This window comes from Lonchura striata, chromosome 2 (assembly GCF_050655825.1).
Source record: "Lonchura striata isolate lonStrDom1 chromosome 2, ASM5065582v1, whole genome shotgun sequence".
NCBI classification, from domain to species: domain Eukaryota; kingdom Metazoa; phylum Chordata; class Aves; order Passeriformes; family Estrildidae; genus Lonchura; species Lonchura striata.
Window position 1 is genome coordinate 6492300 of NC_140704.1, and position 12701 is coordinate 6505000.

Below are 12701 nucleotides of genomic sequence, written 5' to 3' on the forward strand. Positions count from 1 at the left end.
CATTTTTCAACTCTCTTTATTAAGCTCCCTGTTTCAACAGAACTGCAGCATAATTTGATACACAAGATAGTTAGCAACTGTTGATAGATACAGAACTGTAAAGCTCACAAGAGCAAGTACTCCAAAGTGCAGACAGTCAGGAAAGCAGTTCTAAAACAAGTTTCAAATTTCTCATTCAACCCACAGTTTTAAGCATCAGCAGAGAAACTTAAAAGTTTGACAAAAGAGCATCAGTTACAGTTTGGCTACAGCCACTTCATGAAACCTTATCAAGACTTCAGAGGTGTTTCTCAACTTCTGAGCACCCACTGCTTGCTATCCAACAACAAAGCAAACATTTCAGATGTCTTTTACTCTCCCACCCCCAATATTAGCACAAATACAATGACAGCATCCAGTCCAAAAATTTAGGTCATAAAACAGGTACTGCAACTAAGCTGCATCTCAGTTTGCTATGATTCCTTTTCCCTGGGCCCTTTCCCATAGAAGCACTCTGGGCAGCAGTTTTGGTCTGACTCTCACACCCCAGGTTCTGAATCCAGCACTCTACCCCCTTTATGCCTGGCTTTAAAATTAGGCCTAAAGCCAGGTTCTCATTTAGTCTGAAAGGCTAATAGGGTGACTGCTTCCTTTCAAAACCCACACCCTACTTTAAATTTGCTTTAACCATGATCTTTTGACAGGCCCTGAACTCCTCTCACCCTCCCAGCGTGAGCATTCACAAAGCCTGAGATGCAGAGCTAAACGAATTGGGAAACAAAGCAAAACAGAAGCTTGAAAAACATAAAAAAAATTTTAAACTACTAAATTTCCCAAAGAATTCGAATTATTTTATTGCAGGGTTTTAGAAGACACACAGATCTTCACCCTTATCAAGTGTCTCCACATAACTCCATGTTACACTTTTAAAAGTGCAAAGGTGTTTCAAAACTGAAGGTTTGTCTTTAATCTAAAGATCCTTTTCATATACCTAAATTTGTAAGATACTTAAATAGATTTTTAAATGGCTTAACCCTTAATGATTCAGCAGGTTTTAGGAACCTGTATCTCACAGTAGCAAGCTTTAAAGTAAAAATATATAGGTAAATCTATAACTTTTTACCTCTCCATAAGCATAATATGAATGCCAACTAAAAACAGTGTGAGGAAAAAAAAAACCCGTGCAAGTTAGCAACAGATCCCCTGCACCAAATACTCATACTTAAGCATGTTCAAGATGCACAAAGGCACAAGCATTTCATTGCAATTCAAACTCTGTCTGGACTCTGAAAAAAAAAAAAAAAAAAAAAAAAAAAAAAAAAAAAGGCAGCTCAAAGAATGCAATTGTTAAGAGCTTCCTTTTCTCACACACAGAAAGATTAAAATGTAAGGTGTTAGTTTTCCAGACCAGTCCCACAACTGCAGACAAACATGCTAGTAACCAAGAAGCTGCCTTATTAGCATACCAGCTTAGATATATCTTCTCACAGAATGACTCAGCCTGCTATTCTCCAAGTTTTCCTTAAATATTTGCCCTACATTTTACAATAGGAGCTACCAACTACAGAAAAACACATCCCATGAAGTCTTAGCCACTTCACAATGCCGAGCATAGAGATTAAGCCATGCGTCCACATTTGCATCCACTAAGCTAATCCTTTCTGAAAATGAAAGCTCGAGATATTCACCACGGATCTTTCAGGGGTGAAGTGGCTGCCTGGTGCAAGTTGGAAGGAAAAAAAATAAAAATAAAAAAAAAAACCCCAAAAACATCCATGCTTTCCCACAGCACGGTTTAGTGCCTGCGAGAGAGAAAAACTTGCCAGGAGTTGCCCTGTGAAAGCACAGCACACTCTGTCAGAACTGCAGCTCCCCAGAGCACGGCAAAGAACAACCAGAGAGCGCAGCCACATAAGGAAAATTCAGTGTACAGCTGCCGCTTTGAACAGATGTATGTGCTGCCATAAGCAGTGCAAGCTTTACTTGAAAGAGCTTTCCATCACTGCTCTCAAAGTCTATATTTGGTATCGCAGACGTATTCGAGGAGAACGGGTTTTCTACGGGGAGGAGGAGGAGGAGGAGGAGGGGGTGCCATGAAGCTGCGTTCCCCCGGAGCGGGACCCGGCCGGCGGCAGCGGCGGAGCGGGCACGGCCCGGCGGCGGCACCGGGACAGAAGCTCGGCACCGGGACAGAAGCTCGGCACCGGCACCGGGACAGAAGCTCGGCACCGGGACAGAAGCTCGGCACCGGGATGGGGCTGGCTCCGCGGCCGGCGAGGCTGCGAGCAGCCCCGCAAGGACACGGCCCGGGCACGGCGCATCCCCCGCTCCCCGCCGGGGATCCCCCGCCCCAGCCCGGACCCCGCCGGCCGCGTGGGTGTCCCCGGCCCGCCCCCGGCCCCCCGCTGCCGCCGTGGATTTTTACCTTCATCTTCGAGCTCTAGTTTCTCCAGCATCCCTTCGGAGGCGGCCGGGAGCTGCAAGGGAGCCGGAGCCGCTGCCGCCGCCTGCGGGAGGGAAGAGAGGAGAAGCAGATGAGCATCCAGGCGCGGACTCAGCGGCCCCGCGGCGGCATCGGGTCGGGAGTGGCGGCGCGGAGCGGGCGGAGGGAAGGCGGGACGGCGGCTGCTGCCCCTCGGCCTCCGCACACGCTGCCGCTCGCACACAGCGCGGGGGGAGGAACCGGGAGGAGGAACCGAGGCTCGCCCTCCCGCAGCCCGCGAACCCCCGGGCTCGCCCCGGGCTCCCCGGCCGTGCCTCCTGCGGGCGCCGCCTCTTCGCCGCTCGGCGGGAGCGGCTCCCCGGGCGCCCGTTCGCAGGACGGCGCTTCCCGCCACGCCTCGCCGCTCCCCCCTCCCCCCGGCGCAGCGGTTGGTACGCTCCGTTTTGCTGCAGTCGAGCCCGTTGGTCAGCGGCGGGAGGGGGAGGGAGCTACCACTTCCGCGCGGAAAAGGGAGGAGGAGGAGGGGGAGGTTAGTGCCCTGAGAGCTCTGCCGGGGCAGCCGCTTCTCGCAGACTTTTCCGCGGCCTCCGTTGTTCTCCGGGCTACCCTGGATTAGAGCGGTGCGACTGAAGGTGGACCGGGGGAAACCCTTCGCTCCCCCCGCCAGCGGGGCTTGGTACGCTCCCGAGCGTTCACCTGCGAGGCAACGGCGGGGAAGCGGACGGTTCCACTGCGGCCCGGGGGGTGTGAGGGTGTCGAAGGGGTTTCCCCTGTGTGTGACGGGAGCTCCCGCAGTGCTCCGAGCCGCTATCCCGGCCCCGGGGCGCCCTTTGTCCCGGGATTCCCGATCTGTCCTGGGTACCGCCATCCCGCGGTGCCCTCTATCCCGGGATACCCCCTCTATCTCGGGGTTTCCTCTGTCGGGATACCCGCTGTGTCTCGGGATGTCGTCTGTGTCGGGATATCCCCTCCATTCCGAGGTATCCTCTATCCCGGTGTTCCCTATTTCGGGATGCTCGCTCTGTCCCGAGGTGCCCTCCATCCCGGGGTACCCCTCTGGGCACGGGCGCGCTGTTTTCCGTGTAAAACAATTCCAGATCAAGTTCCAATTCCAGGTTAGCCCGAACGCCGGCGTTTCCCGGGGCAGCGGCTCAAGGACGGGGCTCGCACCACGGGGCGCTTCAGCGTCCGAGGGATGGGTTTAATGCATCACAGCCCCCACGCCAGGCTGCAGCAGAAGCGAGGGAAATAAGGAAATATTCCGAATAGATTCGTCATGTGCATTTATTTTGACAGTGAGGCGTGGTAAAGCTGTAGCTGGGCTTCCTGAGCTGGAATGCGCAGGTCCCCGCTGGCTGCTGAGGAAGCTCAGCCGGACCGGCTCAGACACGGATGCTCTAGAAGGGGATAAAGGGATTATTTCTTTGGCAGTGGCGGCAGATACACATGGATGGCGCTCCAAAGGAGTCACAGGAGTCATCAAGGAATATTTTAAACCTACTGGTCCCAAGGGGAAGCTCAGGCTTCGAAAGTTCAGCAAGCCCTTCAAGGGGGGAAGGTTGGTTATACCTAGCAGAGCACAGGTATGTGCATAAAACGTAGGGAAATATGAAAGATAATGAGAATAAAACTATGATGGGGGAGAGAGACAAAATTTATGGGAAAACAGAAAGATGTCTTGTAATTTCTCAAGTCCAGCGAAGCTTCAAGCAAGGAAACAAACTGCTGGTGACAGCTTTTTCCTTTTCCCAAGCTACCTCTTTCTAAGGACACTTTTAAGGATATATGAGGAAGTCAACAATAGCCAGTTCTTCTTTACTGTAAAGATCATTTGAAAAGAAAACTCTTAAAATATTTCATTCATAGGTGTATTTTTAAGACACTGCTAGAGTTCCAGTAAATGTTCTAACTGACCAGTCACACAAGATACCAAAGCAGCTCATATTAATTTATAATATTTTCAGCCTACTAATCAAAACACTTTGGAAGTTTTTAATTCCTCCTGGGAGCTAGCTTTAAAAGCTCTAAATTATTTATCTTCCTTATCGTGTACCTTGATACTGATAAGAGTTTTTAACATCTTTTCCTAATCAAAGGTAGACAAGAAGATGACATATCTGATTGGAAATAATGGCCATGATTTTGTTCCTTTTTATTTTAATTTACTCCCCATAATTATCTAGTGAGCACCAGCCATGAGGAAATACAACTCCGAGGTTTTTGTAGCTGGAAGTGACACTGATACTTGAAAGGTGTGCATTGAATTTCACTGCTACAGAACACAATATGTTTATAAGAAGTCAGTTAAGTTTATTTCGTGCTATGAACCCCAGAGCTCACTGCAAGATAAGGGTTTTACAGTGGCAGAACCTACATCCAGACCAAGAGTACTATGAGAAACTCAGGATAATAAAGAGGCAGTAATTTAATATACAACAGAGATTTGTAATGGAAACATGTGCCATCCACACTGCTCAAAAAAGAAACCCAAAGGAAATGGAGAACTAAAGGCTGAAACCCCATCCTTCAATGTGCCTGCAGTCTCACAATTTGTTTAAACCAATTTTGGAACAAGCTGCTGATCATGGCGTTCCTTTTGCGCCTCGCTTTGCATTCTGGCTCCTTTTGGCTTGTGGGCACCACAGTGAGTCAGAACAGGAAACTGATGCAGCTGAGAACCAAAGGGACTAAAAGAAAAGATTGGGTATTATCCAGATCAGCTCCTGATCCAACTCACTGTTTGGTTGTATCAGCACTGGCACACGAATTGTTCAGTGCAGCAGTGACAGTGGGACCACACCTTCTGGGAGCAACCTACTCTTAAGTCAGCCTAAATCATGGTGAAAACACTGTCCTGTTCATTGTGGACAGGACGTGACAAATTAAAAGACATTTTTAACAGTATTGTCTCTCTACAAACTCCTGTCATTTTACAGTAGGATCCCATCGTTAAAGAAAAAATATTTCTTGAAAAGGAACTGTAATTTCCAACAGGGTGATATTAAATCTTGTAACTTTTCCTACCTCTTTTTTGTGACTATTTGTTTGTTCTACTGACACAGAAGGTTTCCCTGAACTATAACCAAGGGACTTATCCAAATTATGCTTCAAAAGTTTCTTCTCTGATTATGTCAGGTAACCCAATTTAACTGTTTGAGGGACCCACTGTGACAGAACAGTACACACTTGTATATCCTAAATATTGCCAGGTGACATAAATGCCAGAGAGAAAAGTTTAGAAGTGAAATATTCACAAACCCAAAACTGCCTGAGAACATTTCTTCTTTGCCACATTTTTACAGGAACATTATGCCAAAAAACATGGACCTACAACATGACCTTAATACAGCAATGGCATCAATCTCTGTAGACACAAAGTAAAACAATTCATGGCTGAATTGTACTGAAAAAAATACAACAGCAAAAGTCACAGAAGTAGATGTAAACAAAAGAGATTTTAGGATTTCTGGGGAGGCTGGAATGTAAATTTTAATAGTTAACTGCTTACTTTGTCCCTGGCTGTTTTCTTTACCTTCCTAGGGTAAAGGGAGTGAGGAATGACTAATAGTCTGTGGAAGTAAAATCAGTCCTGTAAATTATAGATGCACTTACAATGAATACATTAAAGCTTATCTGATAAGCTATGTTTCTTTTTTCTGATAATCTAGGAGTCCTTTCAGTCCTGTGTCCTACAGAAGAAATCCCATCCTCTTCATAAGAACATGCAAAGTATTTAAGTCATAGGGATGGTTCAGAGATGTGAACAGCAATTAACATCAGCAGAAAATCATATTTTATATAGTTTCCTGCTGTCTTGCCTTACAGTCTTTGGTGTAAGATTGAATCTGAGATGTGTAAGAGGCATTTTAAGCAGATACAGGAAAGAAGGATCATCAGCAACAGTCAAGGTGTGCAACCAAAGCCAAAGCACTCTCAGCCTCTCTAAGGATTCACCCAGGTTGTCTGGGTGAAATGACTGCTAAAGGTCACAACAATATTCTCAAGGAAGGTACTAAGATTTCTTTTCTAACTGGAAGGCTTTAAGAGAGGGTTTCACAGAGGTCTGTGTTCTGTCTGACATCATTCACTGTTTCCACTGATGACTCAAGGAAGAAATAACAAATAACCTGACCACATTTTCAAATGACTCCAAGTGGCTCAATGGTAAAAGAAGCTGCTCTTTTAGGGACAGCCTTAGAACGTAAAATAATCTTGAGAATTGCTGCAGTGCTTTGAAAAACAGGATGCACTTTGATATGGGGAAGAAGAATGTGTTATACAATAATCAAATGCAAAAATAAAATGGGAAAGGATTCACTTCCAGCAGTCATGCAAGCAGAAGACTTGGGAGTGAAATGAAATGTGAGACTACAATGTCAGTTTCTTGGAAATTAAAAAAAAAAAATCACACTATTTCCAAATGTGTTATAGGTAAGACATGGAGCATCTGTGCTACACATTCCCTGGTTAGATGCCAGCTGGGATATTGCACTCAGTTTTAGGGATTAAACTCAAGAATGAACTAAAGGAGTCTTAAAAAAGGGAACAGTAGTGATCTACACATTCAGAAAATATGACCTGTAAAGAAGAAGTTGAGAACTTCCCAGTTTCTTCATCTACAATGGGAAAAAATTCAAACAAAAAACCCACACAAAAACAACAACCTCCACCCCCAAATAAACCAAACAAAAAAAAAAAAATTAAAAAAACCCACAAAAAATTCAAATAAACAAACAAAACCCCCCAAAAACCCCCAAACCCCACAACACCAGAAAAAGAACACGGAAGGAAAATACTTCAAAAGTCTCCAAACATGATGTGTTTTTCAAGAAGAAAAGTGGTTAACTATCTTCTGGGCCCACTGGTTATGGGATGAGAAGTTACCTACTTAGACTTTAAAGAATTCTTAGGATTCTTAGGTTGGACTTTGGGAGAATTTCCTGAGTGTAACAGAAGTGAAGCACCAGCACGTTTTGCTGAAAAAAATTCTAAAATCTCCATCACAGGAGGATTTTAGCAATGGATTTAAAAACACCCATTTGTTCATTATTATTTCCATATAGTTGATTGTGTTGGTGGGGGAAAAATGAATTTTTAATGTCCCTTCCAGACTTGGGTTTTTTTTAGTTTTTATTTTGGTCCAATCTTTGAAAAATATATATAGTCTTATTATGGTAATTCAATGAGAATTCTCTTTATGTATGTTATGTACAAAACCCAGTTTTGCACATAAACTTTCCTCCTCCCTTCAAACAAGTAGTCTTAATTCTGAAATAAAAATATTCTAAAATAAATATTGTCCAGGTAATTATAAAGATTACATATTAGTCTTTGGTGACTGGGTGGAAAGAACAACCTAAAAAAAGAAATCCTGCTGCAAATCACAAGTCTGTGCACAGCAGACTTACTTAGGCATTGCAACAAAAATGTTACCCCTGCTTTATTTAAAAATAGACATTTCCAGGTAAATTCAAGGCTGCCTTTCTCTTTCCTGATGGCTTTAATATGGATATGCTGGGGTGCCACCTGCACAGCTCAGCAGTAAAACTGAAAGCCCTTCCCAGCACTTCAGAAAAAAAAAAAAAAAAAAAAAAAAAAAAAAAAAAGGCTACTTACCTTATAAAACCTAATGGATTGAAGAGCAACAGAAGGAATTCCCATCTAAATGCAAATCAAGGCAAAGCCATTTTGAATGCAAGAGTAAACTACATTTTCCCACCATTTGCTACTGCTCCCTACTACAATTACAGCTCTACACAACTGAAGTAGTTAAGAACTCTTCTCCTGATGAGCTGTCAAAGAACAACTTACAGTTTTTCCCAAATGTGTATCATAGATATGTTTATTCCCTTGCAATCTGTGTAAAATTCATTTATGATACTTCCTCCTTATTTTTGCTTTAATTTAGTCTGGTTTGTGAAGTGGAAAAGGACAAGTTACCAGGAAAAAAAAAAAAACAAAAAAAAGGTTTCATCTGCTGGCTAAACTGTAAATTAAACTCCTACTTGTTTTTTGCTGGAGTGTGGTAAGTGATACCAGTGGGTTTAGGGCAGCTGAGAGCACTGGAATCAGTGAGGCTGAGGTCAGGATCCCAGCTTGGATCCCTTCTGTATCTGGAAGTGCCACCTGTGTGCTGCAAGGCTGGCAGGGTGGCAGTCCCTGAGTCTGTGGGGTGTTTGAGGACACGCTTCTGGTCTCACCTCAAAAACCTCAAAAAACTCAGGGTGACCAGAGCAGCTGAGCAGGAACTGTAGTTTCTATCATTAATTCTAAAGAAACGCTGCTCCAAGCACCAAACAAACCAGTAAGGGAGGGGATGCCTCATACAAAATACTGGATTCGAGTTTTTATTTCCCATATCCAGAAGGAATGTAAGAAAAAAATGCTTTAGCCTTAAAAGGCTTTTGAAATATCAAATGCTATAATCACGTCTGTGTCTAGCATGTGTAAATGAAGGTGGTGGCATTTCAGATTTTACAGTTTAGAACAGAGTAACCAAGCCCCAAACAAAAAAGCCTGGCACTGACAATGTTCCCCACTGAGTTCTTATTGATTTATCTGGGTGCTCTGTCTCTAATCTGAGAGGCCCTCTCAGAATTAGGGACACAACTGTGCCACAGCAGGTATGAAAGTGAGGGACTATCTATTCTAAATGTATTTCCAGTATGTACAGTGAGGCTGAAGAAACTCTACTGATTGATTTCATTTCAAAGAACTCTACCCTGGAAGGATTTTTTTACTTCATTCCAATATCATCAGAATATGACTCACCCAGTGGTCCTAAGCAGGAGTTTTGTGGCATGAAATACAGAACAACTGCATATTGCTTTTACATTTTATAACTAGTAACCAGCCTTCTGCTACAGATATCCTTCCACATTACAGCTATGATATTAATTACTTTACAGAATTAATTATTAGTGATAAGCGGGTGGGGATCTTTAGTAGGTCAAATGGATAACATAAATGTAACAACAATAAATTTTAGCCAAATCCTAAATAAATAACAAAAATTAAAACAAAAAACCAAAACAAAACCTAAACCAAACCAACTAAACAAACAAACAAAAACCCAGAAAAATAGGGTGCATGCTGTGCAAGGAAAGATGATAAAATGGACAACCTTCACTTCTACTAAACCCTCACTGCAATACTGAGTATTGGAATCTGCTTACCCTGGAGATACATGAAACTGTGCAGAGAGATTTCACATTTTTAGTGGTGAACCCTTCCTAAATATTTCTGTATGGAAATGAACTTGAAGTTTAATCCCAGTGAGTTTTGCTCCTGATTTAATTGAGAAACAGAATAGATTTACAGAACTTCCTTTGATCTGAAACCAGAAACAAAGAGCCTATGTTGCACAGGTTCTCCTCAGTTTAAGGCAAAGAAAAATGGTCCCACTGAGAGAAGAGTTAAGCGCTTCTGAAAAATAAACTTCAAAGAAAGTAAAATATGAAGGAATAGACTAGATCCCAAGCTAAACTCCTAGAGAGAAATCAAGGCAGGAGTAGAAAAGAGGCAGGATTTGTTTATATAACCTCTAATCTGGAGCTGTGTCTGATCCTGTATCACTCTGCTACTCAGATAAGGTGGAGTTTAGTCAAGAATATCAGAGGCATTCTCTAGACAAGCCCTTGTGGCCAACATTCCTTCCTCAAATTACTCATGTTGAGTATGGGTGGAGTCCAAATCAAAATTATCAGTGTGACACGTTATTAATCAAACAGCACAACAATTTAAATTCTGTCCTTTTGAACAACTTTCAAAGAAGTCAAGTACTTGTGAGGAACTAACCTGAGTTTGTTATGAATACAGATGTTACAAGCGTTCTACCTGACTGCAAACACAGGGATGCCACTCAGTTTTAATCTCTTCCAGAGGTTTTAAGTGTTCTTGTCTTAAATATTTGTTATTGCATATGATCAGAAAGATGTACTTCAGCTGTTTTTACACATATGTTGGAGTGCTCCTTAGGTTCTTTGAAATAGGACCAACCTCTCATCACACTCAGGGGCTCAGTTAAGAGCAAGAGGGAATTATTGCTAAAGAGAACTGCAGCAGTCAGCTACTAAGCATGATTATAGTAGATATTTTTTTGTGAAAAATGTACATTAGAAAAAAAAAAAAAGCAAACAGAACTGATTAAGATACAACTAATGGTAAAACACAGGTAAACATTCACTGATTTAAAGTGAATGGGAAAGAAGAAAATGGGCCCACATTGATGTCCGTCTTCATTTGGCATTGCATACAGGATTATTTGTGTTACTTAAAGTTATGCACTTACTTAAGTACTTTAGCTGGATTGAGGCCAGAATACTGATGAGTAATCTGCAGAACCAAGGCCACGAAGAATAACAAATGAAAAAAAAATACTCAGAGTCAAATCTGATTTAAATAAACCCATTTACTATCTACCATTTTGCTTTCATCTCAGTGTTATATTTCAAAGCTCAGTCATGAGTAGTGACTTCACTGAGTGAACACTTATTACACCAGTGATACCACTTTCAGTGATATTTTTTAAACTTAAAATTAAACATGTTTCCCCTAAAAAAAACCCTGAAATTAGTTGATACTACATTTAAGGCTCGAGCAAACATCACAAACTTCTAGTAACCAAATTGTAGTCTATCATCAAAATATAATTTCAGAATCACAGAATGGTTTGGATTGGGAGGGACCTTAAGGATCATTTTATTCCAACCCCCTGCCCTGGCCAGGGACACCTTCCACTAGACCAGGCTGGCTCAGAGCTCCATCCAACTTGGTCTTGGACACTTTCAGAGATGGGGAGTCCACAGCTTCAAGCCCAGTGCCTCACCATCCTTACAGTAAAAAAAATCTTCCTAAAATCTGTTCTAAACCTTCCCTCCTTCAGCTCAAGACCATTTCCCCCTGTCCAATGACTACATGCCATTGTGAAGAGATTCTCTCCAGCTTTCTTGTCACCCCTTAAGGCACTTGAAGGTGCTCTCAGGTCTCTCTGAAGCTCTCTCCTGTCCATCCTGAGCAACCCCAGCTCTCCCTGCCTGTCGTTTCCACGACCATCAGCAGTTCTGAAAGGCTGAAATCAGATCTGTCCGACCCAGGCATCAGATGTAGGGCAGAGTCACAAAGGTGGTTTTCTGAGAAACTCAGGCAACCTTCAGGTCAGAGCTGAGTCATCCAACAACCTCAATAAAACTTCAAGAAATTGGCACAGACCTGGGCTGAACAAATCCCTCCTCTGTGCCACAAGGTGCAGGTAACTGCAGCTAAACAGAAAATCAGCAGCTGCTACAGGTGGGCACTTTCTGCAGTGCTCATCACACTGAGCATCCCAGGAGGGCTCCAGAAGGAGCTCTTGGAAGCTCTCTCAAAGAGGCAGGCAAAGATAAAGATGTGTTTTTTCACTGCAGTTCTAGGAGGACTTTGAACACTGGGGAGAACTTCCTTGTAGCACTTGGGGCTTGTGTGTTTGCATTAGATTTCAAGCCCACCCCACAGTGACAAACTCAAGGCAGGAGTGCTACTAGGGGCCCCACTCAGGCTTGTGAGGGCTGTTATCTCACAGTAGCTGCAATTATGCACAAACAAGCCAATATATTAATAAACTTCAACACAGAGACTACGGTCGACCTGTAATCTTCAAGTAAATTAATTTTTGACTAAAAGTTGTTTTTCAGATGGCACTAAATGTGCATAGCTAGAGGGACCTAACCCTCTTGCTGAATTCATTCCAGATGTACTGCTGATCACTCTAGGCCTTGTTTTTGTGCGCTGCTTCTTTTTTTTTTTTATTGTTATGCACAGAAAAAATCTGCAATGACAGCAACACGCAGTGGGCATCTTCCTTCTGCCATGCTTGTTTTCCCTTTTCACAGCTCTGCTGAGCAAGAAGCGTATCAAGCACATGAGCTCCATGTTTCATGGCTACAAACAAGACCACAAAGGGACATGAAAATAGTGGTAAGGCTTTTCCCTGTATTCCAGGAAGTGGAATTGAAAAAAAAAATTGAAATTAGTTCCACACTAAGGACCAGGGATACACCTCCAGCAAGGCAGCCACCATGCTCATGCTCCTGCAGAGCTGCCAGAGATGCAGATACAAAGGTTCATTCATGGGCACTGGGTGCTTTCAGTGTGGAAATGGCAAATGACTGCACCTAACCTTAGATGCAGATTGAGTCTGTAGTTACATGTCTGAGAAGAGCTGAAATTATTTCTTGACATGCCTCCCTGGGGCTCAGAAGAGCAGCCGACTTCACAGTGATCTTTTGTGTAAATCTTGATG

General features: G+C 43.3%; 1 protein-coding gene across 12 annotated transcripts in view; it reads right to left on the reverse strand.

Moving 5' to 3' along the window:
* Positions 1-12701, reverse strand: part of PRKAG2 (protein kinase AMP-activated non-catalytic subunit gamma 2) — a 236458-nt gene that overhangs the window by 44092 nt on the left and 179665 nt on the right. For 10 of the 12 annotated variants that reach the window (XR_014953200.1, XM_085572911.1, XM_085572912.1 and 7 more), the window contains one exon: positions 2405-2486. Coding sequence is in view for 10 of the 12 variants with exons in the window: in XM_085572911.1 (XP_085429037.1) it covers positions 2405-2486 (82 nt within the window). In the remaining 2 variants the exon portion in view is untranslated. Of the gene's footprint in view, positions 1-2404; positions 2487-2736; positions 2817-12701 lie in introns of those variants that run through there. The other 2 variants (XM_021555266.4, XM_085572918.1) reach the window with 1 other exon arrangement.